The 27642-nt window shown below is 34.9% G+C and overlaps 4 protein-coding genes and 1 non-coding gene across 5 annotated transcripts; 3 read left to right on the top strand and 2 right to left on the bottom strand.

The window, feature by feature from the left end:
- The first annotated feature begins 9149 nt into the window (after positions 1-9149).
- LOC106443683 (WUSCHEL-related homeobox 3) lies at positions 9150-11541 on the top strand. The gene is made up of 2 exons (XM_013885225.3): positions 9150-10673; positions 11033-11541. Exons 1-2 carry the CDS (start codon positions 10275-10277, stop codon positions 11312-11314), a joined length of 681 nt encoding a protein of 226 aa, XP_013740679.1. The 5' UTR covers positions 9150-10274; the 3' UTR covers positions 11315-11541.
- A 5676-nt stretch (positions 11542-17217) lies between these two features.
- On the top strand, positions 17218-18150 carry LOC106438342 (histone H2B.3). The gene has a single exon (XM_013879463.3). The coding sequence runs from the start codon at positions 17432-17434 to the stop codon at positions 18005-18007; it is 576 nt and encodes a 191-aa protein (XP_013734917.2). The 5' UTR covers positions 17218-17431; the 3' UTR covers positions 18008-18150.
- A 1393-nt stretch (positions 18151-19543) lies between these two features.
- On the top strand, positions 19544-19615 carry TRNAC-GCA. The gene has a single exon. It is a non-coding gene; the product is annotated as a tRNA-Cys (tRNA).
- A 1919-nt stretch (positions 19616-21534) lies between these two features.
- Positions 21535-22023, bottom strand: LOC106438345 (histone H4). Its single transcript, XM_013879465.3, has one exon. It carries the CDS (start codon positions 21968-21970, stop codon positions 21659-21661), a length of 312 nt encoding a protein of 103 aa, XP_013734919.1. The 5' UTR covers positions 21971-22023; the 3' UTR covers positions 21535-21658.
- Positions 22024-24710: 2687 nt separating this feature from the next.
- LOC125607149 (zinc finger BED domain-containing protein RICESLEEPER 2-like) lies at positions 24711-27336 on the bottom strand. The gene is made up of 3 exons (XM_048776976.1): positions 25285-27336; positions 24880-25207; positions 24711-24799 (listed from the first exon to the last, which is right to left on the bottom strand). Exons 1-3 carry the CDS (start codon positions 27334-27336, stop codon positions 24711-24713), a joined length of 2469 nt encoding a protein of 822 aa, XP_048632933.1.
- Between the last annotated feature and the right edge of the window lie 306 nt (positions 27337-27642).

The following is a 27642-nucleotide window of genomic DNA, read 5'->3' as shown; positions in this document are numbered from 1 at the left end:
GCAAAACCCGAAACGAGCGGAAGCAAACAAGCGGAGGAGGGAAAGACCAAACCCTGTCCCGGCCATTGCGATGAGGAAGGCAACCCGAAAGAAACTAACCTGAAATGTGGATGAACCCGAAATATATTTGTTGATAAAAGATATATTTATTTGATAGCAAAAAGGTAAAAACAAATATCGTAAAATACTTCTTAATTGTGCTGGAAAATAAATAATGTGAAAAATGGCTGACTACTTATGCCCTTGTGATTAATTTTAGGATAAATTATCATATTTTACAGTCTAGTTTTCTGTTGATCAACAGTAGCTAAGGAGAAGACACTAATTTTCCAGAGAGATGATAGTGTTATTATTTATTAATAATAATGGTAATATTTACCCTAAATATTTCACCAATTAGAAAAACAGAGATAAACTCTTTAATTTTCCAACTGAAAATAATAATTTCTTTACATTTGACCGATCTTGTTGTCCATATTCAATAAAAAAATAGAAATCATATATGCATATAAATGTCGATAAGCTATACTAAATTGTACTAGTATGTACTATCAAATCTATGGGATGGACATCACTACTTGACACTCACTTTATACTCATGATTTAACCCGTACATGCCTTGAGAAGCCAAGTACTTGGCGTTGGAAAGATGAGTAGTAAGTCAACAAATTTCAATACGCACAAAAACAAGCCAATCATCAAGTATCATATTATTTTATTTTGTAATTGACTCATTACTTACTAAATAATATTTGTTACTTTCAAAATATTTGTCTTTTCTTTCACTACAATAATATCAATATTAGTTTAATATAGTAGGCAACCCCCATTATTAAATAAGATAATAAAGCCCTTGTTTACCATTAATCTTGCCGATATATAGAGCATCGAAATAAAATGGAGGAACATGAGTTTCATGTGGTCTTTCGATATTTCGAAAGATTATTTTCATTTTTTTTTCTATTTTTTTGGATAATTCATGTGATTTCTGTGTGCTAAATTTGTGATGTATGTATCGTTTTACATGTACGTAATTGTATGTTCATTTTGCAAGTCTATAATCAAGAGACAAGTATTTGATTGGCAAATAACAAAGTAAGTCAAATAACTTATAAGTATCTTTTTTTTTTGCATGTACTTGATAAAATAAGTACTTATTTCAAGCAAGTCAAATAAAAATAGTAAACGAAATTATTGGATAATTTAAGTCAAGTAGGAAGTACTAGAAAAAAAAATTAGGTTACACATAATTTTTCATAAAGACCACTAAAGAAAACCGGTTCCGGTTGATTCTGTTTGAAATTAATAATAAGAAGGTATGTTGTACTGCTGTAAAACATTCTACACTCAAAACGTTTTTTGGATTACCGAAATACGTGATCCTCCTACTAAAAAATAATTTTCAAAACGTTTGAAGTAACATACTTAACTTTTTAATACTAAATTTAATCATCAACGACATAATTATTAGTATAATGGTTTGTGCTAGTGCGCCCCCGTTTGGTTTTAAATTAGACATGATGTATATTTATGGCCAGAAAGTTACAATTTAAACCCCCTTATAATCAAACAAAAACTTTGTACTATGATATATACCAGTAACTATTAGAATAACTATGATCCGATCAGTCCAGTTAAGATGATCAAATATAGTTAATTGTAAAGACTTTGATTGGTGATATGACAAAAAACAATCCTAATATATAAACTCCAAATTCACACAACAATCTGAAATGTCACAGGGGCACTAAACAGAAAACACATCGACCATTCTTACTCAAAGATAAATCTTTCATTTATGAACCTTTGTTGGGTACGAATCATTTATGAACTTTGAAGACTAGACAATATTATTTGAGAAATAGCAAAGAATGCGTGAAGAAGAGTGTATTGGATATGGAGATTTGAGATTGGAATGAGATAATTTAGTGCATTGACTCCACAAGATTGGCAAGTTGAAAGGTACGGACAGTCTGCCATATTTTTGATCAGTCACTCGTCAAATCATGTCTTTTATTTGTTAGTTTATTTCTATTTTGTTTTATTTTGTTTTTTCTCGAACTATTACAAATCCAGCCAAATTTCGTAAACATCTTTCGATATGAGCTTCCAATCTATTGTTTTTTCGCAATGCTTATTTTACAAGTCACTAGTTCTTTTCTGGATATTGATGGAGTTGTTCCAACAAGAAAATGTTCAACTTGTTTGAAACAATGATAAAACATTAGCCAAAAACAATGATAAAACTTCTTGTGTGTGTTGAAGTGGCTGGTTGGTAATAGAGCATGGGTCAGTGCTTCTATTAACCAGCGATCGAGCACTAACACATCATAAGAAACCAAACCAAAGGAAAAAAAAATCCAATTCTAAAAAAAAAACAGAGAAATTCTTATATCGATATTGTATTCATGATATTATTAAAACTATTATTTTTATATGGGTATCATTAAAGTTTGTATATACTCCTAGAAAATATTATTTGTGAGGGCAATTATGCAATGACTCTAAATTTATATGCCCAGTTCCTATTATTTATGTGTGATCAAATAATTACACTTTGTTTATAAAAAACTAGAAACATACATCTCATTTCAAAAACAAATCCCCGGTTACTTATTGTGAATTGCTGATTTTCTCGGCGTATAATAGTTGATTCTCTCTTTTGGGCTTATTTTTTCGTTTGTTTTCATCCAGAGGACCAGATCTACTTGAACATGTAGGGTTTGTGGTTGGGGGCCTATTTTGAAAGTTCTCAAATCAAAAGGTTTCTCGCAGATCCAAGCTGTTTAAAGGCGGTATCTGTGATTCCTAAGTCTTGAAGCGGTTGTGATGTCGTCACAGCTAGAGAACGCTTTACTACACATGTCTTTGGATGAAGAAGATGAACCATTTGTGCTACCAGACCATTCGGAGTATTACTCTACAGGTCGGAATTCTCTGAGTCTGGTAGAGCGTCTTATGGACCCTCGATGTCAGAAAATGTTAGATTTGATTCATGATATGCTTCAAAAATGGCAGTTGTACGATAGAGATTGATTTCAGTTTATCTTCAAACATGAGCATGATTTTCTCGGTGTACTTAACAGAGGTGTTCATATGTGGCCTATTGTCATGGAGAGATGGGTGGAGGAGCTACCAGTCGATTATCTCCAGTATATTTTTGTGTGGGTGCAGTTGAGGAATATCTCGATCAATCATTATACATGCAAAGCTCTATCAGCTCTGGGGAGATTTCGCAAGACATGTAGTGTAAGTTGCCTTCGAAGAAAAAGCTCAGATCAAAGATTATGTAAGGATACATGTGAAATTTGATGTCTCAAAACCTCTGAGGAGATCTAAGATGAACCAAGTGGAGAAGTGATGAATATTCTATATGATTATGAAAGAATCTAGAAAAGGTGTTACACTTGTCAGAAACTCCCTCATGAGAAACCTCAGTGTCCTTTTTCATGAGGATGAAGGAGGTTACATAGAAGGTATCAGTATAATCTACAACAAGTAAAAGATCGGATGTGACAGAAAGTTTAAATGAAACCGATCCGCTCTACGGGGTCATTTCAGAGAATCATCTAGGATTAGATCATGTCTTATGAAGACCAAAGATTGCAAAAGAGGTTCTGGAAGGAATGAGAATATACTTAATGGTGGCTTAGGGTCCTGAAAAGATAGCCAGGGAGGAAAGGGCAAGAAAATCTTTAGAGAAGTTGGAGAATGATCCGACTGGTCAAAAGACTATGCCTAGGTTGGAACCTTTTCCGAAGGTGACAAATAAGATGGATGAAGATTGGCAAAAAGGGAATGGACTGAACATCAGCTTTACTCGAAGCAAAAGCTTTAGAATTGGAAGACTTGCGACTTCCTACGGGAATCCATGCAGTTGAAGATGGCTTGTCATTTCGATTTTTAAACAAAAAGCTTATTTCAATTTTTAATAGTTATTGGAATTACATTTTATTTATAGTCAATACTTTGGTTTATGTAGATTTGAAGATTTTAAACAAAAATCTAGAATGAGTTCTTTCTAGCTAGATCACAGATTCGTCTTCTTTATGGTCAAGGCTTTGGTTTACGTGGATCCTAATATCTCACTGGTCATATTGGAAGATTTTAATGTTACTTTAGCAGCTGATGAACACATTAGGTTTCTAGAGAGACTCGGTGATCAATAGGGTTTGTGCTCAGCCTATTTTCTTTAACACTATTTTATACAAAAGTTCTGCGGTGTAGTGCGTGTATCTACCCAATTTCAGATCAATAGGTGCTAGTTTCCATTGAGGTAGCAAAACGTTACTTTGACATTCTTTTTGAGACTACAGAATTCATATGGTCCATTTTTGCAACTACTTCATCGATTGGTACGTCGCTGTTGGAGGTTTACGCATCTTAATTAGTTTATACTTTATGGTACTTTAAAATTTGCATTGTGCAATAAAGTGTTCTCATAGAATTTTAGTTTGAAAAAAAAAAACAGAAATGGGGACAAAAAGAGAGGAAATGAAAAAACAGCAAAAGAGTATTTGGTATTTTACCAACAGTTTGGGATTTAATAAGAATGTTGACAGAACACTACGCATTTATGTGTGTGGATACAAATTTTTATTTTTATTTCTGAAAATGAAAACTGAAAAGAAGACTGTTAAAAGGAAATGCAGAGGCAAATTGCAGTTTGTCTGCATACATGCATTTATAGTCTTGTCTCTTAACTAGTTTGTTTTCCTCTATATTTTACAAAGAAGGAAAAGAGAAAAATATCGAAAGTAAAGAGAAAATATCGAAAGTATATTTTACAAAAAAGGAGAAATTACTTATGTTGGTATCGTGTACGTGGTCGTCTTGAAATAAGTACAAGGCATGATCAGATAAAAAAATTGTAATTTTTGTTATGATTAAAAGAAGACAAATACCAAAATCATTTCATCTGTTATATTTTGTGTTGTTTCTTTTTTTTTTGCAACTAATTTTTTTTTGCAACTAATTTTTTTTTGTGTGTTGTTTCTTCTCAACTTCAAAACTACTATTCGTACAAAGAGCAAATGTATCTTTTTTTTGTTCAAAAAAAAAGAGCAAATGTATCTATTTTTCTAAAATATATAGAACACCAATAATATTAGAGATCAACAGAATGAAACACCAACAATATTTGAGAATAGTAGAAAATTGCTGCATTTGCAGAAAATGATAACATCCTTAATTAATCAATGATGATACATAACTATTCGAATATTTTGAAATGTATATTGAAAACTTTTGTTTAGATTTTTCTTTTTTCAACCTTTGTTTATATTATGTATATGTTTATTTGGTGTTTTCTGATCATGACAGTTGTGTGTTCAAAGTTAAGATCATTTCCAATGGGACACAAAAACTTCCTCTATATTTTATACTAAAATAGCGTAACTCTATTATAGAGTTGAATTTGCTCCAATGATTCACTCTATAATAGAATTACTCTATAATAAAGTGAAATATAGAGTAATGTTGTTTTTTTACTCTATATTTGGAGTAAAAAAACAATATTATTTTATATTCTACTATATTATAGAGTGAACCATTGGAGCAAATTCAACTTTATAATAGAGTTACTCAATTTTAGAGTGAAATATAGAGTACATTTTTGTGTACCATTGGAAATGGTCTAATTCGTTAATGAGTTTCTTTAGTTAGCCCAAACTAATTATTTAAGGTTCAAAACTCGATGCCTTTTTAGAATAAACCTTAAATATTACTCCATCTGTTCCTTAATGATAGACTTTTTAGAAAAAAATTTTGTTTAAGAAAGATATATTTTTTGTGTTTTCTATGAAAAATTTATAAATTTCAAGAAAATTATTTGACTTTATTGAATTATTATAGGTTAAAAGTTATTGAAAATTGAAAATTATAGAAAATGATACATTTATGAAAGATTTACACTCTAAGACACTTTTCCTCTTTTTATCACACTCTAGGACACTTTGAGCTACCCACACACTTTACATAACAACTTGGCTTAACTCTAGTTACTTTCTAACTAATATTTCTCCCAGTTCGTTACAGATCAAGTACCAAGTTTCTTCCCCTTTTTTTTCCTGGCGGGATTCATCCCTACCCCTTGATCTTACTTTATTTTCAACGCCTGGGATTTAATCTCATATATCTAGACAAGACACCTCCCCTGCTTAGCTCCTAGACCGTTAGATCAACCTTTTGGAATCGACGGTTTAGATCATTTCCAATTGTTCCCCATCTTCCCTCATCCTCTTCTCTACGTAAAGTCAGCTCCTTCAATCCTCATTACCCTGTAAATTAACAAGATAATCTACTGCAAAATCAGCACAAAATCAGCAAAATCAGCACATTAATCCTCTTCTCACTCATTGATGAAACTGTTCTTTGCAGCGACGATATGCTAGAAGAGATGTTTAAAGCATAACATTGGGTGATTGAATCATTGCTTAAAAATGGGGTTTAATTCATCATGTAAATGGGGTTGTACTTTCTTAAAAATGGTTGTGGAACAATGTTTTAACTTAGAACATTGGGTGATTGAATCATTGCAAGAGAAGTGTAGCTTCAAAACCCCTAACCACAACTTTTTGACATGCCAATGGATGAATATGAAGAGAATAATAGACTTTCACTTAATGATTTTATCTGAAAGTTTCGATTTGTTAATATTTAGTTCAAATGTGTACGTGTAGAGTTGTACGTGTGGATATCATAACTCAGTGTACATGTGAAACTTGTTTATATTGGTGTACATTATCGTACATGTGGATACTGATAGACATGTGTACATGCAGAAAGTTCTTGTACATATGTACCTAAACTCTTCACCTCAAATGTGGCTTATCATGTGAGAATAAACTAACTCATCCTACCAGCTGTTAGACTTAAGTTTCATTATCCTCTTCCTCCTTATCGTCGTCAACATCTTAACTCTCATCCCCAACCATTGCATCAGTGTTCCAGACTTCTCCTTCTGAAAGTATCGATTTGTTAATATTTAGTTCATATGTGTACATTTGTTGAGTTGTACGCGTGGATATCATAATTCGGTGTATGTGGAACTTGTTTATATTGGTGTACATTGTTGTACATGTGGATAATGATAGACATGTACATGCAGAAAGTTCATACATATGTACCTAAACTCTTCACCTCCAATGTGGTTTCTCATGTGAGAATAAACCAACTCATCCTACCAGCTGTTGGACTTAAGTTTCATAATGATAGATCACCAAGATGAAAATCACATCTTTCTCAGCCTTTTGACACAAAAAAATACAAGCTTTCATGTAAAAATCTCATTTTTCTCAGCTTTCTAATACAAAAAAGTACAAGATTTCATGTATTTTTCTCAGTACACAGAACCAAAGAAATTTGCTAGACACCACATAATACACGTGTCCACATGTACAGCCAAACGCATATTCGTTCACATGTCCACATGTACAGCCAAAAGTACATTCGTTTACAAGTCCACATGTACATCTGTACAGAACCAACCCATCATGTTGTGGGAGATTCTCACCAACATAACTCAGCAGCTTCTCCTCATCGTCTCCACCTAAACGCTCAAGCAAAGCGGGGATGGCTTCAAACGCCCAAAACTGAAGGGCAATTGAGAATCCCACAGAAATTTGGATTCATGCCTCAACTTGGTACAAAACAAGCCTTCAACATACACAAATATCAATTTCAAGTCATGGTTTCTTTTAACCCAAATATCTTTTAAAGCGACAATTTTGAGAGAAGAAAACTTAAACATCGGCTATCGCTTTCCCCGCCTACGTCCTCCTCGACGATGGTGATATCTCTTATAACCACCACTTTATCTTCCGGCGTCAGCCGCCCACTCTGTTGTCTTCTCGCCGCTGTTCGTCGTCGGAGATAATGAAAGTAATTGGGGAATTAGATAATTAGGTCTAGGGTTGGGAAAGTGAAAAAGTTACAATTTTACTTTTTTTTAACGGACACCAATTAGTTTTATTAAACAAACAACGCTTCTTCCTGAGTCCACCAATCAGAATATGGTATTTTTGAAATTTAAACCCATAAACCAAACCAACCAGAACAATTTGGTCTATTACCACAATATCCCCATCTGGTTTCACTTTATTAGGGGCACACATGACTTTAACCACAAGAATGTGTGTGAGTAGCAACAAGTGTTCTATCATGTAATAAAAAGTCAATATGTGTCTATTTATGAAAATCACTCTACATTTATTATGGTAGTTTAATGTGTTTTCTTAATATGTGTGAAAATACTAAAAAGTCTATCTTTTAAGAACGGAGAGAGTATTCGTTGGCACAGCCGTCCAATAAATAGAATTTAGTTATATGAATTAAATCATAGAAACATCTAAGTTCTTACCGTAATTAAGTTCTTTTTAGAACATGAGGTAAGTTATTGAGATTTTCAATTGAAACGTTGTTGGTTATGTAGAATATACTATATAAAAAGGTAATTCAAAAAATTATTATTACTAGATGGGTCCATAAATGTACTTTAGTCCGAAAAGAAATTGTATCCAGAATCAAGAATGTTTTTTTTTTTTCGGAATCAAGAATGTTGCAGTGGGCAGAGAGAAAGCTAGACAAGGCTTTAGAGCCTATAGACAACTAATAGGTGCGAATGCTAATGCATGCGATGTTTTTTCATTCAGACGTTATAAAGACAAAATGCTCAGTTTCTGGAGTTTATTAACAGATAGTTTTATGCGTGAATTGATATTTGAAAGCATCTTTTCATTTCTTAGTTTACAAAAACTGTAGAACTAACACATGTCAACACTTAAATAATAATAATGTGTAGATTATAAATAATTAGTTCTACTCATGCTTCTAAATTTACAATTTATTTGGTTATGATTATAATGAGAACACGTATAATACACTTTAGCGACTGGCTATACAGAACGTGTGTATGTTTCATTTCACATGGTTGTGCAAATTTACTTGCTCGTCTGTCCATGTAAGGATTGACGAAAACTTACCTATGTTTTCTTTTAATATGATCTGTCAACGTCATTCTGTTGAGGAGTAAATCATAATAAAGTAATTATGACATAATAATTTAAGTTTCTCCTTCTGTCTTCTCTCTACACATATACCAGAACTATTATGTTTGCATAGTGCTAATGTTTTAACAGTGCTAGTATTTATGTACAAAAATAAGAAAATCAATTAATATATTTGTGTTTTTATGTAGAGTCAATGTCTTAATTAATTGCATGAGAGTATTGGAATATATTTTAAACATATTGAATGATCTACCTCGACAACCCATGCACCTTTATCGATCTTCTTTGATTATTGTTCCAGTGCTCTCTCTCTCTCTCTCTCTCTCTCTCTCTCTCTCTCTCTCTCTCTCTCTCTCTCTCTCTCTCTCTCTCTCTCTCTCTCTCTCTCTCTCTCTCTCTAGTTCCAAAATTATGAGTATAGAATGAAGAATGTCGTAAGATATTCAAGTAAGATGCATATTTTTAATAGAGAGAGAAGATATTGTTTTACAAAATGATTATTTAACGTTTAATTTTGAAATGAATGAAAATTTATAAGAAAATTAATTTTTGTACAATGAATGCATCTTCGTTTGAGTTTTTATCTAATGATTTTACATAGATAGATTGAACGTAAGATGTAGTACACTCCGTTGACCTAAAAGTAAATCAAGCTTAAGTCTCTATATATATTTGAATTCAAAAAGTTCTGAACCGAAATTTATATTCTCTTTGGGCAAGTGACAAGAGCTGGTTGTCCTACTTCTATATATTTATTCCAAAAATTTTAGGCGGTTCCATTTTCTTAGACTCTTGTAAATGAGGTTGCTAATTCTCTGTATTTAATGTTTCTTTGTTTAATTTACAAAAGACTTCGACATAGCTAGTTTGCAATTATGTGCCATTCAATGTCAAGGTAAATATCACCGGTATTAATATATTACTGTCTCGTTCTTTTTGACATCATTAATTAATACAGTATATTATACTACTGCATATGAAAGTGAAAACTCCCGACAAAAGAAAATTAAGAGTAAAGACTAAAATACACCATAACATAAAAACAATATAGTACAATGTTCTTTCTTTATGTTTATTTTCTGTCCAACCCTTCTCTCTCTTGCGTCCCTTTCCAATGCACTTAAAAAATTAAATATAGTTTCCAATTTGCTCTCCAACCATATAGTCTCATTTCGGGTATAAATAACCTCATCCAAACACAAACCATCAATATTCGAAGATACCATAATACACTCAAAAGCAAATCAATATTTGGTTAAACGGAGAATGAGTCCGGTGGCTTCAACAAGGTGGTGTCCGACCACGGAGCAACTGATGATCTTGGAAGAAATGTACCGGACCGGTATACGGACTCCTAATGCGGTGCAGATACAACAGATCACAGCTCACTTAGCTTTCTATGGACGTATTGAGGGAAAAAACGTGTTTTACTGGTTTCAGAACCATAAGGCAAGAGATAGACAGAAGCTAAGGAAGAAACTCGCTAAGCAACTTCACCAACAACAACTCCAACAAATTAAGCTCAAACCAATATCGATGGTGTCTGAACCACTTAATAACATCATCGATCATCACAATCTTTACTACCATAATCACCATCGTCCGTATGATCATTCGTCTTTCGCTTGCTGCTCTCAGCCTTCTTCCGTTTGTCTTTCTCATCAGGTATGTAATATAATATATCAATCGTATACTTATTTGAGGTTACACGTTTTTCTTATAAAGTTATATTGGATAAATGCTTATGACCAAAACTGGCCTTATATGGATACAAACAACAAACAATCTTAGCCTCCACTCTGGTTTGTAACTAATTTATATATACAATTTTTATTTATAACCGACTCAAAGCTTTAGAATATGATATCATACGTTTGTTTAATTTGCTACTTAAACCGTTTAGATAGAAAGCCGAAATGAGGAATGTTAACTTGTTAGCATGTTAACACGTTTTTTGTTTGCCCTAGTTTTTAACTTTATGCTATATGATGCTAAATTTTAGATTGCAATTTTGGAAAATATAGGGAATTGGAGTAGAAGCTCAAAGCAAAGTGGTGAATGAATATTATTACAACAAAAGTGGACCTGAAGATATGTTGATGCAAAAACCAATCACGGGCCAAAACTCATCGTACGGTCGAGATTGGATGGTGATGATGGATATGGGTCCACGACCATCATATTCCTCATTATCACCAATTCCATGTATCAACATGATGATGAACAGTCCAAAGATACCACCAAAAACCCTTGAACTCTTCCCAATCTCATCCATCAACTCCAAACAAGACAGTTCCAAACTCTAAAGAAAAGACAACATTTACAAAAGAGATTCTGCAGGTGTTTCACTCATGTATCATATACTATCTGAAAGTACTACGAAAACATGTGTACGTGAGGGTAAATTTTTAGCCGTTGGATAAAATTAGTTGAGTTAATGAAAATGTTTAATAGGTATCTCTCTCTCTCTCTCTCTCTCTGCAGTAGAATTAATGGGAAGTTCTAATAATTTATAAAATAATTAATTTTACAAGATGTTGAATGTAGGGGGTTGTGTATGCGTTGTAAAATTAAGTATCTTGGTTTTTGTAATTGCATGCATGCATGCATGTGTAGGCTATTGTCTTTAAGACTAGACAGTGCGAAAACCTCATTTGCCTAATGTGTAAACCATACCTTTATTTTGATGTGGTCAGTGTCCTTTTGATGTGTACTATGATTCTTCTTCTTGTTTTTATTTTATTTCCCACGTAGTATCTATCCTATACTAAAGGGGAATACTCTCAATGCTTAGTATGTCTTTTTTTTTCAATGCTTAGCTATGTCACGTCCTTAAAAAAACAGCCAATCAGCTATCTGTATTTTCCCACGTCCTACCATCTTTATGCGGAACATATTAAATTTGGATCATTGTAGGCCTCTAAAAATTTCTTAATGGCTCATATCAATCTCAGTGATCCTAATGTTCGTCCCAAATGATAATCGTCTTAACACTTCCATTTCGTCTTCTCGGTTACAAATCCAGTACTAAACAAAGCCAGTTAATTACTAAACTAAATCTCTTAGGATTCTTTCAGGATCCCACCTTCATTATATTGTCGTAGCTAAACGCTACCTTTGCCTGAAGACATGTGATTGTCGTAGAAGTAACATGCGAAGCAAGAACTTGCTCCTTTCACTGTATTGTTTAAAAAAAAAATTAGGTTCCATTTAAATATTATAAATTTATCTATACATTTTGAGTTGAGTTCTTCTGAGCCTTAATGAGTTTGGTTCTGATATATATGAAACTAAAATATATATAAATAACAAATGTATCTAAAACGAGTTCGGATATCTAACTAATACTAAAAGGGGAATATGGTGAGTGGAGAGAGTGTCCACATCAGCATAAAAATTCCTACCAATCAGAGAGCATCATTTCATTGGGTCACGACCAATTATACATTCTTTAATCTATATGTTCGGCCCTATAATTAAAATTAAGCCCAAAAAGTTCAGCTATAAGATTGCCAAATCGACCTTCCTCCTCCCTCCCCTTGATCGCCGGTTTCTACCGTCCACAGTTGTTACACACATCTTACTTACTGCTACAATCAATTACTTCCCCAAAGCATTGAATCCTCAACATAATCCCATCGATGTTCTTCTTCCCCTCCCTCTTCTATATAACCTTATGAATCCATTATCCATTCAAGCCACACTTCTCCGCTTTTCAACACAAACAGATCATAACAATGGCTTCCAATCAATGAAGGCAAATCGTCCCTCCCCTAACGTCTGGCTTCTCCTTTAGCTCTATATTACTTTTAGTAACAGCAAGGTAAGTAGGATTAGTGTTTTCTTCCCGTCCTTTAGTTGTCTGGGATTCTAATTTGGGATTTGATTCTGAAGTTAATAGACAGATGGAGCGGTAGAGAGGGTTAACGTCGGCGGAGTCAAGACATGTACCAAAATTATTGCAGGTTGTGCACACGACGAGAAGAGCGAAGACCGGTTCGGAGGGGATTCTGACGTTTTTGACGTCTGTGGCGATCAGAGTGTTTAGAATGTTTAGCTAACAAAAATGAGGATTTTTATTTCAGGTTCTTGCCCCCAGAAACTTATCGGCCAAGCGAAAAACGTATGATTATCGAAGGTTAGCGACTAATGTTCAGTTGGCGTTTATCTTTGATTCATGGTCACTTTGATTATCCTCATCATGTTTGCAATATATTAATCAGACGGTTCTCTTTGATTCATCAAGAAACTTTTGAAGTTTTCTTTCAAGTAATATCAGTTGGAGTGCAAGGTGAGAAGAGAACAGATTCTATGTCGTTTCTCATCGCGCAGTTACAAGCCAAGACAGAATGACTGCAAATTGGTAAACTTCTTACTTTTCTTATTACCGATCCATATAGAACCCGTTTGACCATTCGACTTGCTACTTTGTTGATGTGAATACTTAAGGTTGGTCAATTCAGTTATTGTGAGTATTTTTTATATTTGAGAACTTTAGGACTGTTTGTTTCATGTATTTGAGTATCTAAACTCATGTATATATGTATATTTCGTGTGTCTCATACCTGTTTAAACGTTTCTTCACTATCTGTGATGTAACTTTATGTCTCCATCAAATATAGACAAAAAGTATATTGATTCTTAGGATAAAAAGTATTTGTCTTCAGTGCTACGTATCATGGGTGGCCTTCCTGTTTGCTTGGTTTAGTTGTGTAAACGCAAACACGAATCTGTATTGTGATTGTACTAAGATTGGTGGTGATTTTGCAGGCTCCAATTTTGAGCACAAGTTTCTGGATGATACTTTCCGGAAAATCTCTAACAGTATTCAAGGAGTAAACTCTCATGTGGTTCGAGACATTACATCAAAGCCTCCTTCAACGATCGAATGGGAATAAAAGATTTTGATCAGTTAAGGTATTGTATTTTAAAGATTCACTATGGTTTTAAGCTGTGTTTAATGATTCGCTATATGTTATTTTCTTGGATCAGAAAGAATTAGCTCAAAGGTTTGAGAGAGTTAAGTCTCTGGATCTGCATCCTACAGAACCATGGTAATTTTAAGCATTTGATTTTCTCTCATGGCTTAGTTGTAGTGACTGCAGAAAAACTTTGACCATTTGGTATTTGTAATTTTGTGGAGTAGTTTCTATACTTTTACCTTTATTTTCTGTTACGCATGAGCTGATATCACATTATTTTACAGGTTTCGAGCAAGTTCTATTCTGGAATTCTGTGTATTTGTAACTACTAGACACATGTGGGTGAATAATTTTTATTTTTAATCTGTTATCATATGCAGGGTAACCAAACGTGCAGCTGAAATATTATTTTATTTATGTGTTCTACGAGGTTTCACAGATTTATCATAGATTTGTAGGATGCTTTTATGATTCATAGACCTTATTCTAATCTGGATATTGTTTGATAATCCTCAGGTGATTGCAAAGTCATTCGAGGTGACCGATTTACCAAGTATCTCATCTTTCTTTCATCTGTTTTAGTAATAATGTAATAGTTTTATTTCTTTTTTTTTATGTATGTTTTATTTTTTCATTGATATCACCCAAATAGAGTTTAACATACAGAAGTAATGGCCACATTTTCAAAATTTGTAGGATTTTGATAAATAGTAAATTACTTATGATCATAGCTTTTGTTTTGTTGTGACTGAGACTTCTTTTGTCTGAACCTACGACATGTGGCTTCAAGAACAAAAATACACCAAGTCAAATACTCATAAAACAAAAGAAAACAGAGCAAGTGGATATTTGTTGCTACCGTATAGGAGATCTCCCAATCCCAACTACATACCGCAAAAGAATCATCCCCAAAAACCTAAAATGAAGACATGATCAACTCATCAGTGGTTCTAACAGGTTGGGGAAGAAGAACTGTATTGAGATTTACCTAAAGTGTTTTTCGTTACAAGATGATTTAAGATATCTGACATTTTTAAGAATTATAGGTTCATATAAATGTACGAGGTCTATAAGTTATATGCAGTTTGTACAAACCCAAATTTAATAAATGGGTATAAGTACAAGTCCTATAAATTATATGCAGTTTGTACAAACCTAAAGTAAAAATACATGTTTTCAAATACATTGTTCGATCACATTATTATTTAGGGATAAATACATGTGATGTTTCAAAATATAAATACTGATGTTACTAGGACAATGATAAATTTTACCCGCCCTTTGAAATTCTATCACATATTATATTTTCTTATTAATGTAGTTACAATTATATTTATTTGTGGTGAAATGGATTATTAATGACTCTCATTTAGTTTAATGAGTTTAAATAGGTTATGATTTATTAAATGTGATTTAACTTAAAGTTAGTGAAAACCATATTAACTCATTTACATATATATAAATATAATAGAAATATTAAAAATTAAAAATTTCAAATATTTTTCAAAAAAATTGTTCGGTTTCCGGTGCGGGTTGGGTTTGATATGAGTATTCAGATATAACACTATAAGAGCCGCTCGAGGATATAGGCTAGGTCTAACAGAGTATGAGAATTTGATTTTTGGGTTGATTCTGAGTCGGTTTTTTGGTATAAATATTCTTGACTAATTTTGTTAGGTAAATATTAAGAAAATATAATATGTTGCAAATTTTAGGAATAAACTTCTAAAATAATTTCTGAAATGCATATGACACAAGTGTATAATTATGCAATATGACATATTTAATATACTTACCAAAAATTATATTAAATTAAATTAATATTAAACATAATAGGGCAATTCTTCTAAATAGACAATTTTCAAGTTTTTATCACAAAAATAGATCACTAGAAGGAAAATGACCAAAATATTTTATTTAATAGGTAAAAAGACCGTAATACTCTAGATATATATATAAAACAAAAATAAATAATTTTTTATAGTTTTAGATTATATGTGTTCAAATTCGAACTTTTTATAATTTTTTTTTATAATTTTTTTTCAAATTTTCTTTTTGTAATCCGAAAATACTTTTTGAAACTATTTTCAAAAATTTTATTTTCAAATTTTTAATATTTATTTTTTATTTTATAAAATTTTAAATCTCAATCTCAAATCTCCACCCCTTAAATCTAAACCCTAAGGTTTGGATTAGTTAACCCTAGGGGTATAAGTGTATATTTACCTATTTCATGAAACATTTTGGTCATTTTGATCCTTAGAGTCTATATTTGTGACATAGATTTTTTTATTGCTATCCTAGGATATTTCCCAACATAATATGATTACAAAATAACACAAATATAAAAATTAATTTTCTCAAAAAAGTTAAAACAAAATACTGATTCAAGATTTAAAGATTTAATTGAGTGAAAATGATTAATTATAAAAACTATTATCATCCAAATATTTATCAAAAATATAGTAAAATATTTCTGAAATACAATACATTTATAACAAATATTAATATATTTATCTGAAATGAAGTTTATTTAACTACTTTAAAAAGGAACAATTTAAAAGCTAAAATCATATGTATATAAATAATAAATGCATCAAAATACAAAATATAGTAAAATTCATCGATTTAGAGAATCAAAATTAAAAATATTTAAGTATTGTCAATTTTTTTTAATGAATTTTTTAGTGTAAAGTAATCTAAACTATTTTTAAATATAAAAAATAATGATATAATCCGCGCGTAGCGCGGAGAAAAGATCTAGTTTATAATAAAAACAACCTATCTAATTTGTTTAAGGTCTTTTGAATAAAATTACTTATATTATGAATCATCTACAATATATAACATTAATATAAAAATAAATATCAATAAATAAAACTGTAAAAACCAATACTATGCGGATGCACAGATCAATTTCTAGTATATATTAAACCAAACTGGAACAATTTGGTCATATGCTCGATTTGGTTTCAGTCTGGCAGAAACTGGAACAATTTGGATTTCGAAAGTCTTAAACGAAGATCAAATCTTAGTATGATAATCACGATTTAGAGTGTTAGTACACTTTGATCATCAACTCATCTCTTAGAGTGTTAATACACTTTGATCATCAACTCATCTCTTTAGAGTGTTAATACACGTCGAACAGTAGTTTGATTAGTAAGACACATTTATACTCGTCTCTTTCTTTCTTTTCTCAACCAACTTTCTTAATCTCTTTTCAATACTAAACTTGATGTTAATTTTATGTTTTGTTAGCGTTTTTCAATCAATTAGAAATAACTCAATAAATGTTTTACTCGCATTTATTTATTTTCTTTATAATTATATCACACCTTACCAAAGATAAAACGCGATGGTCCAGGTCAGGGATCCGAAAAGAAAAAACACATATCTAACATATCTAACAGCCGTTGATTTAGATATATAATCTCATCCATCCAACGGACATAGTCGTCTTACGTCAGCGATCCTCGTGAATAAATCTTATCCAATAGAATGTGTTTTTTCTTCCTTCTTAATATCTCCAGACGCTTCAGAGTTCCTTCATCCCAAAACCTAAATCTCTTTCCGAGAAAATCAAAGAAAAAGAGAGAGAGATTCACGATGGCACCAAAGGCAGGAAAGAAACCAGCAGAGAAGAAACCCGCCGCCGCCGCCGCCGCCGCAGAGAAGCCAGTGGAGGAAGAGAAGGTAGCTGAGAAAGCACCAGCGGAGAAGAAGCCCAAGGCCGGAAAGAAGCTACCAAAGGAAGCCATCGGCGCAACCGACAAGAAGAAGAAGCGCAGCAAGAAGAACATCGAGACGTACAAGATCTACATCTTCAAGGTTCTTAAGCAAGTCCACCCAGACATCGGAATCTCGAGCAAGGCCATGGGGATCATGAACAGCTTCATCAACGACATCTTCGAGAAGCTTGCTCAGGAAGCGTCCAAACTCGCAAGGTACAACAAGAAGCCGACCATTACTTCTCGCGAGATCCAGACAGCTGTTAGACTTGTTCTTCCTGGTGAGCTCGCTAAGCACGCCGTGTCTGAAGGAACTAAGGCTGTTACTAAGTTTACTAGCTCTTGAATGAAATCACTTGTTAGGATTCTAGATCTGAGCGCTTTTGAGTTTTTTTTTTTTCTTTTGTTATGGATTATGATTCTCTTAGCTTTATGATTTGGTTACTGTGTAATAGAATATGGAATGATTAATCGTCTCTTTATGTTTAACTCTCATTCTTCGAATTAGTTTAACCTGAAATTACTCTCATTTAGCCTATTTTTAAACTAGATGTGATCTTCTAGGGAGCCACAGTTGCTAAACTTGTAAAAAAATATCATTCAACCATAGCCCAAACACAAAAGCTAACGAGAGAGAGTTTGAATTGGATGTTCTTTATTGGTTCACTTGTAAGACTCATATTAGTATCTAATTAAACCTCACCTGTCAACAAGAATATAAATAGTTAATACATCACTAACTTGAGAGGTTAATCATTTACTTTCGGTAAACTACTGCCACATACTTACATTTTGATTAAGTCAAAGCCACAAAACTTTACTGGAATTGAAAACTACCACCTGGTTGTTACACACATCATCATTGTAAAAGCTAATGACTGGACAATTCCCAACTATTCACGGTCCTCTACACTATCATTACACAACACCTTCAAACTGAAACTAGTTTTGCGGTGGACATTTCTCGGTCGTTGGTTAGTTAGGTGATGTTCATCAATAAAACCCACTAGCCACCATTTTATAATTTTAATTAAGCAACACCACAACCTTATAATAATATAATATCTGATTGTATTGATAAATTTCGTTACATATATTATTTTTGGATGAAGAGATGGCAAAACTGTAAATCGAAGAGGAGTTCACTAAACGTGCAAGCGTCCTCTCTCCCACTCTTCTTTGTCACACACGCAGAAATCGCATCTTTCTTTTGCTCCTCTTCCTTAAGGCAAATCTCACTCAGATCGTTTCCAATGGAGCCAATTCTTAGGAAAATCTCAGCGGCGCCTTGGCAGGTTATTGTACAAGCCGCCACGTGGACATTGCTCCTAATGCTGACGGTGGGTTTTGCGTCTTTCGCACCAGAGATGGCGTTTGTGTCTACATTGTCATCTTCTTCAAATCTCTGCGACGGAGGAAATGGTTTGGTGAGGATTTCAATTGATTTACCGGGAGAGATGGTGTGCGTGCCGTCTGAAACAGTTAAGCGATCAGCTTTCGACCTTTGCGTGCCGACGATATTCGCAGGAGTTATGGTCGTTGCATCAGTCTCTCTAATCCGATCGTGTTTTGGGATGGAAACAGACATATAGATACTACGTGACTCATTTGAAAGCTCGTTTAAATTATTGCGTTTCTAGCTTAATCCAATGTAGAAACTACAGTGTCTCGAGTCTCTACCTTAATACTTTTTTTTTGTTACAATCTATAAATGTATGTTTTGGAATCGAAAATACGTTATTGTGGTTATATGACTACTTGCTTTTTTTTTTGAACACCACATGACTCTACTTGCATTATCAATAATAATGATTCTTGGATCATAATTTGAACATCTTGTATATTTATTAATATATTTCTATATCCAATAGTTAAACAAGAGGGGTCCTTAGCTCAGTGGTAGAGCAATTGACTGCAGATCAATAGGTCACCGGTTCGAATCCGGTAGGGCCCTTTCTTTTTCCTTATTTTTCAAAGTTATACTGACATTTGATTATCTGATTATGATCTAACGGTTTATGCATCGTTTGCAAAGTTTTATCCTGGATTGATGATGTGGCGTGCGGTCCTTAATTTGTGGGTTTTCTTAAAACATCTGAAAATTTCAGACTCTCTAGAAGTTTGCCGCCTAACAAAACAACTTAAAATTTTAGCTTCGCGGTTCAATTTCACAGTACTATAAAACGAAAATTTTGGATTTTTCTTTTTGTTTTTTTTTTTTTTTTTTGCTCAACTTCAACTTTTCATTATCCAAATCATGGTAACAGGATTACAACCTCACAAGATTTTCACCCCACATACAACACCGGAATCTAGTATCACCTAGGAACACTTAGAAGGATCCTACGCTACCCGAATCAATCCGATGTTGCATTTTTCACCACTACGAGAACAAGAACATCCCACAACCCGGAATGAACCGTCTCTTACACCACTAAATTCTACCACTAATTACAAAACATATCCTTAAACCAACAGATACCAATAATGAGAATTCTAACAAACACATAGCAAATGACTCTATTGATTTGTCTTTTAGGCTCGGCCATTGCTTCATCACCGGAATGGAGCTTCTTCTCGTTATTGAGAGAGGTTTTCTATTGGAGAACTTTGCAACTGGATTAGAGATCGGAAGAATTAGACTGACCAGTCACTTCAACGCCAAACCGACGCATACTCCTCTCCGTATATCTGAGGGCTTTGGGACATGTTTCTCCCTAAAATAGACCACGATAGCCACAACCAGTACCAAGTAGAGCAAAAACTAAGTTTGGAGATCAATTCAAGGACAAACTGTTAATCCCAAATGATAGGAATTCAGCCCGTGACCAACAGTATCCACACCAAGGCGCATATCAGACTCAGCTTAGGACCACCAGCGGTTGGGTTCACAGCCAAAAAACCGGTCACAAGAACCGGACTGAAAGACGGACCTTGGCAGCAGCTCACGCGTCCAGTATACCAAATCGCGGCTTGAAGAAATGCGGAGGTCGACCACCGGAGCGAGTCGCGACCCATCTGCCGGTGCTCGAAAGCCGAGCTTCGCCACGCGTCTCCAACCAACCCCACTACTCCGGGTGACAATTCCGTCATCGTGAAGCTTGGCGCGTGTTGTCCCCGAGAACTAGGATACAAAATTCTGCTCACCATATGTCGTACCTCTCCTCCAACCACCACACCGCTACACAAAGTAGCAGATCTAAGGTGGAGAAGGCGTCTCACCGGAACCACGCGCTGATGCCGTGAAGATTCACCGGAGAGCTGAAGAAGAGAAAACCAGATCCGGTTGGATCTTCAGTCCTAAACGCCGACTCCCTTCTCCACCGCCTCACCTTGGGTCTCGCCGTCTCTCCACAAGGGCTCGGGAACCGCCTCCGTCAAGCACGCAGCAACTCCGGAGTTTCTCGGCCTTTACAGAGCAGATTGCATATCAACTAAGGGATGGTGGGAAGAATGAGAGCAAAGAAAAAAAAGGAAGGGAAGATGGAGGTCGCCCCCGGCAAACCGACGGAGCGGCGGCCGGAGCTAGAGCTTCTGCAACTAGGGTTTCTCTCTTTCTCTCGCTATTTTAAAGTTTTTTTTAGAACTATGTTGCTAATAAACAAACTTCGACAATGCAATTCAATTCAAACACAACATCACAGTGATATGCTAAGTAACTTGGGACAGGGAAGTGCCGAAAATTAGTTTTATTTTACTAATTTTCACAAATGGGTATTAAAATCACGCCAAAAAAAATACCGAAATATCACAATATAGTTTAAGCAATATAAATTTCTGGACATCAGCAACAATTCCAATTCATGAGGATAACCGTGTCATCGTAATCAGATTTAATAAAAACTTGAATTCTATCAGCGAAAGAAAGAGATCTGATTAATCATATTTCCATTAACCGATAAAGAGAAGAACTTCGTTACAACACTGCAATTAAAGCTAAATTTCTAGACCGCAAGACTTAATAAAAGTAGCAACAACACAACAAATCGGAAACGATTCAACCACCGAATCCGTAGAGAGTACGTCCTTGTCTCTTCAAAGCATAAACCACATCCATTGCCGTCACCGTCTTCCTCCTCGCGTGCTCGGTGTAAGTGACGGCGTCTCTGATCACATTCTCGAGAAAGATCTTCAGAACTCCTCTCGTTTCTTCATAGATCAAGCCGCTGATTCGCTTAACGCCTCCTCTGCGAGCAAGACGCCTGATCGCAGGCTTGGTAATTCCTTGGATGTTGTCTCTCAGAACTTTCCTGTGTCTCTTCGCTCCTCCTTTTCCCAATCCCTTTCCTCCCTTTCCTCTTCCTGACATTTTTCTTTGGAAACTTTCTCTAGATTCAAAGAAGATATTCAGATTGTGAATAGGAGGAAGCAGAGATGTAGAGATTTATAAAAAAGACTACTAAATAATAGCCGTTCGATTAAGTTTTCATTGTACGGCTGAGGATGGCGATCCGGGCCTAATGAATCGACGGTTGGAAATTGCTTCTTAGGTGAGACAAGGATTGTGCTTTTCATTTGTTGGATTGTTCTGGTTTGGATCATTTTATTGGACCAGAATGTTAACCGGGCCGGTTCTTGATGTGTTTATTGGGTTTGTGCGAACCGAAAACAAAACCTAGTCGTGAGCTCAGAGCAAAAAAACTTGTTTCTTTTATTTCTTTTTCCAACTTAAAAGACTCCATTGATTTTGACCAGAAAAAAGAAAAAAGAAAAAAAAATAGCATAATTTCTTCTTGGTTATCCAATTCAATACCAACCTTGACAGTTTCAAAATATTAAAAATTTGCTAGGAAACGAATCTGTTTCCGCTCTCTACAATTTCATTGATACCTTGAAATGTATTACACCTTCACTTGATATATTCATGTACAAAATATTATAGCAAAATAAAAAGTGCCAGTTGTTAATCGAATGAATAAATAAATTTTACTTTTTTTTACTAATGTTTCGAGATTTGGAGAGCTGTTGGGATGAAATTGCACCACATGCCAGCCTTTTTCTTTATCACTCTCAAATTATATAGCGACGTCAAAGATCAGCACAGATTTACAGTAAAAGTGAAAAAAAATCCGTGAGACTATGATTTATAGTTTATGTAATTAGAGTATTTTCGATAAACTTAGGTAGTTTTAATTTTAAAAAGCCCAACCAAATTATATATATATATATGATTATTTTCGATAAGTACCTAGTGCATACCATATCTAATGGGTGTTCGGGTAATTATTGGTTTTTAAGAGACATGTCCAAACCGATGTAAACCTAGTCAAAACTGAACCAAATCCAATAAAAAAAATACTGAATGAAGTATATAACATTAATACCAAAAAAATCAAAATCCAAAAAAATGTTTCGAATCTAAAAGAATGTCCAAATGCATATGCACATAGTCATGTGCTGCCTCCATTTCCTCCAAACTTCGCCGAGATTATTTTTTTGTTTCCTATCAACAACGAAAGATAAAGTAAACCACAATTTTTTTAAAAGATACCCAAAAAAATTTGAATTCATAATTTTTAAACCAAGCATAAACAAACATTTAATAAATACGATAACCTAATAAAATTTAGATTAAACTATATCTGTTTTATTTCAGACTTAGGTTTTGATTTTTTGCTTACTTCCGGTTTTCTTGATAAGAGTTGATAAAAAAAATATTTGATGTAGGAAACAGCCTACGCCATATGGTGGGCTTAAATATTTAGCTGGATTATATAGCGATGTACGTAAGTATTTGGAATATTTATGAATATTTTATTGTTTATTTTATTAATTAAATTAAATCTAGATAACTATTGTTATTAATTAGAGTGTTATAGCTTTTTTATATATAGTTTTTTAGTCTTAAGTTTGTATTGAGTATTTTTTAATTTGATTTAAAAAAATAATTGTTCTTTGTTTTCGGTAGATTTATAGAGATTTCAATAGATTTGAAAAAACATCGATCTTATGTATTTAAATACTAAATAAGATTTGTATTGGCGTAACTTCCGTTACATCAGTCGGTATCAGAACTGGCACTTTGGTTTCTTAATCAAATTAATTATGTTTCTCCGATTACTATGTTGCTCAGAAGTTATTATCCTACGGATGAATTCCACAGAAGATTTGTACAAGAAGTACAAAAAAATTATTGGTCCTCCAATATATGATCAATATTGGTGAAGACATGATAATTATGAAACCAGGTACATATTCCGCAAAGATCCGTTCAAAACAACAAAAACGCACAATGTCCCGATAAAACAACAAAAATGGACGCGAGGGATTTTTTTGTTGTAAAAAGTGAAACATCAAATTCTGAAGAAGGTAACTGGTCTATATTTGCATTAGAAGATTTGGTATCACACTTGGCTACTCTTTCAGCAATGAGTTAATAAGTAAAAAAGACTTGGCATGTCACGGTGGCTTTGAAAAAGTTTGTCTATGCTATTATTGAAGAAATATTCACCACGATGAATATTAAAAATAGTTCAGCGATATGTCAAGTGCGGGATCAATCAAAGAAAGTTATAGATAGTGATGTCAAACGGGTTGTTCCGTCCCGTCCCGGCCCGGACCGCTGCGGGTTTTTTCTTTTGCGGGTTAAGGCGGGTCAGGCCCGCGCGGGATGCGGTCTCCAAAAGGTCGGCCCAAGCCCGACCCGCCGAAATGCACAAGCCTTTTCAGGTCGTCCCGCGGGCTGCGAACCTTCAGGTGCACCAATCGACTTCTAAGCGCTGTGTGCTGCTCCATAACACGTATTGACGCTGCATGCTGCTCCAGGAGACGAGGACGCTTCATGTACGTGTTAAAGCTGTACAATTTAGGCTTTTATACTACATATCTAACTTCATATTGTTCTTGTAGTCAATTTCAATTCATATCAGTTCTTGAAGTCATGTACACACAAACAAGCTCGACTTATAGTGCATGTAGAAGCTGAGATGTTTAGTCTTAACAAATTTTAAATAAAGAAAAACACCAAATAGCAGTCAAAACAAAACCAAGCAAGTAAAACAAGATGTAGCAGACTGTAAAAAATAAAAACACCAAATCAAAATAACAATTCAAGCTTCCTCATCTTCATTTTCCCCATTGACAATGGACTGAAATGATGGCACTTTCTCTTCTTCACCATCACCATCGATTTCTTCATCTGTAAATATCAGAAATTACATTTACTTAGGACTAAGGGATAATGATACTCTACAAGAAATAATAATGTGAATTAATTACCATGTGCATAAGATTCGTATCCCTTGATCCAATTTCTAGTGCATATCAAAGCTTGCACATTTTTTCGGAGAAGACGGCTCCTGTATTTGTTAAGAACTCTAGATCCAATGCTAAAAGAGGACTCTGAAGCCACTGTTGTGATTGGAATACTTAGCAGGTCACATGTCATTGCAGGCAAATCCCCATACCGATGGGCATTATCCTTCCACCAATCGAGGATGTCCAAGCTCTGAAAATTAGTAATGTCCAGAGGTGGTTCATCAAGATAAGCTTCTAGAGGTGTTTTTCCAGTCGCAACCCCACTGACTTTGCGAAATGCAAAGAAATCCTAAGAAGGTTATTTAGAAAAAAATTAGAAATGAAAAGAGAGATGAACAAAAGGTTTAAAAATTAATAAACACTCACACCGTAGTTCTCAAACAGTCCCATTGTCCCTGCTCCAGAAGCTTTTTGCGAAACAGTCTCTCGTGGCTCTGTAGACGGTGAGCTATTCTTGGATTTTTTGTCATACGACTCAAACAAAATACTAAGCTTCTCACGCAAGTTCTTTAGCTTTGCATCACGTGTACTCATGTCAAGCTTTTCCAAGCAGCATTCGACAATGGAAAGCTTAAACCTTGGATCGAAGACTGCTGCCATTGCAAAAAGACCACTGACTTCATCCCAATATTTATCGAACTTCTCTTTCATCGGTGGCACCATGTATCTCACAATCTCATCTTCGCTTTCCTCATTGATCCGAAGCCAATTATGGATCTGGAAAACCTGATAGAAATACAAGTTTGAAGTAGGATAGTTCGAACCAGACATCAAGGTCGTGATTACAGCAAACAGACCCAAGAAATTGCAGATATTCTCAGCTCTTGTCCATTCCTCAGCAGTGGGAGCCATTTTATAACCCTTCTTATCAAATGTCTCCAACTTGGCAAAGGCTCGACGGTACCTGATGGCTCTTTCAAGCATAAAGAAAGTGGAGTTCCATCTTGTCGGAACATCCAGGAGTAGACCCCCAGTTTCTACTACACCCGCAGCCTCAACGCATTTCTGGAACAAGTTTTCACGTGTTTCCGATGACATTACATACTTAACACTCTCTCTTACTTTGTGCAAAGAGTCTCCAATTACCTTCAACCCATCTTGTACTATGAGGTTAAGAATGTGCGCTGCACATCTCACATGGAAAAACTCTCCTCCACACAGCAAAGCATCATCCAAATTCAGCTGTGACTTCACAATATCTTGCATCGAGTCATTACTGGTGGCATTGTCTAACGTCACCGAGAACACTGTCTTATGAACTCCCCACTCTTTTAGTGAATCAAGGAGCTGAATAGCAACATTCATACCAGTATGTGGTGGTGGTAGAGCACAAAACGTCAGGATCTTGCTATTCAACTTCCAATTCCGATCAATGTAATGTGCTGTCACACACATATATCCTTCCCGTTTCACTGATGTCCACAAGTCCGAGGTGAAAGAGACTCGTCCAGGAAGACTAGCCAATTCTCTCTTCAGCGTGTCTCTCTCACTTTCATATAAGCGATACACATCAGCTCTCGCTGTGTTTCGACATATGGTTTGGACATCAGCATTCAAATACTTCCATGTGTCTCTCACCTTTTCATACTCCACGTAGGAGTACGGTAGATCATGCTGGACTATTGTCTTAGCTACCAGTTGTCTGAACACAGCATGATCATACTTGCGAGACACAACTCTTCCATCGACATTGAGTTGCTGCTGCCTTCCTCCATTCCTTGGATATATTTTACATCTCATACGATGCCTTCTCAACCCACTGGTTCCATGCGAGTGGGACTGCCATGCATATTCCCTCTTGCAATGATTGCAAGCAGCTTTCTGCTTTCCATTGGGTTTTTGGACCACCGTAAAATCTTTCCACACATCTGATCGTTGCCTCTCTTCCCTTTCCTCTTCCCCGAGCTCAAGCTCATCAAGCCCTTCTTCATCCAGTTCATCCTCAAGCTCCGGTATCTCCTCTTCCATCTTCTTCTTCTTCTTCTTCTGAGACTGACTACCGGAGCCCTTAGACACGCCCTTGGTTCTTCTCCCTCCACGGATAACCGACTTCACAGGAACATACTTCTTCTGACTACACGCCTGCTTGGATGAGCCACTACCAATTTCTAGTGTGGATTGGACCATGGATTTCTGCGAAGCAGTTCCAAAAGTGGTTGGTCTCCGAGGCTTTGTTGTTTGAGATGTTGGAGTGATCTCAACATCAGAGTCCTCTTCCGAATCAACCAAACTGATGAGCTTTCTTTTGCTGCTTTGCTTCTCTCTTGCAATAACTTCTTCATCACGGGGTTGACTACCGATCTCAGCAGCTGCACCAAGTCTAGCAATGAGTTGTTGAGTCTCAAAATCCAACGTAGCCGGTGGCGTGTAGTTAGTATCATACGTCAACTGATCGTCTGATTCGCCTCTTGATCCCATATCGTCTCTCAGGCTCTCAGCTCTCACGGTTTTTTTTTCCGATAATTCTAAGTTTCTAACTAAGTTACGGCTTCGTGCCCTAAGAAAAGATACGTGGGTTAGTGGTCTTAGGGTTTTTTTATTTTTTTTTTAAACCACAAATATTGCAATTAAATTTTATACTTAGAGTATGAAACTTTAAAATTGCTTGAGGACAAGCAGCTTAAACATTCATATCAATTCTTCCTATTTCTAAGCAAGACAACGAGTTCTCCAATCAACTTAGCGAGCTCTAACTTCTAATCTACATCAGCTTCTTTTCACAAT

Source organism: Brassica napus, chromosome A3 (assembly GCF_020379485.1).
Source record: "Brassica napus cultivar Da-Ae chromosome A3, Da-Ae, whole genome shotgun sequence".
Lineage (NCBI taxonomy): Eukaryota > Viridiplantae > Streptophyta > Magnoliopsida > Brassicales > Brassicaceae > Brassica > Brassica napus.
This window is presented reverse-complemented; position numbering and strand designations above follow the sequence as displayed.

Coding starts and splice junctions, on each gene's coding strand:
- LOC106438345 (XM_013879465.3), bottom strand. CDS start 21,970: ATGTCAGGAAGAGGAAAGGGAGGAAAGGGATTGGGAAAAGGAGGAGCG.
- LOC106443683 (XM_013885225.3), top strand. CDS start 10,275: ATGAGTCCGGTGGCTTCAACAAGGTGGTGTCCGACCACGGAGCAACTG. Junction 10,674..11,032: donor CCGTTTGTCTTTCTCATCAG/GTATGTAATATA, acceptor TGGAAAATATAG/GGAATTGGAGTAGAAGCTCA.
- LOC125607149 (XM_048776976.1), bottom strand. CDS start 27,336: ATGGGATCAAGAGGCGAATCAGACGATCAGTTGACGTATGATACTAAC. Junction 25,208..25,284: donor GACTGTTTGAGAACTACGGT/GTGAGTGTTTAT, acceptor TAACCTTCTTAG/GATTTCTTTGCATTTCGCAA. Junction 24,800..24,879: donor ATACGAATCTTATGCACATG/GTAATTAATTCA, acceptor TGATATTTACAG/ATGAAGAAATCGATGGTGAT.
- LOC106438342 (XM_013879463.3), top strand. CDS start 17,432: ATGTGTTTTTTCTTCCTTCTTAATATCTCCAGACGCTTCAGAGTTCCT.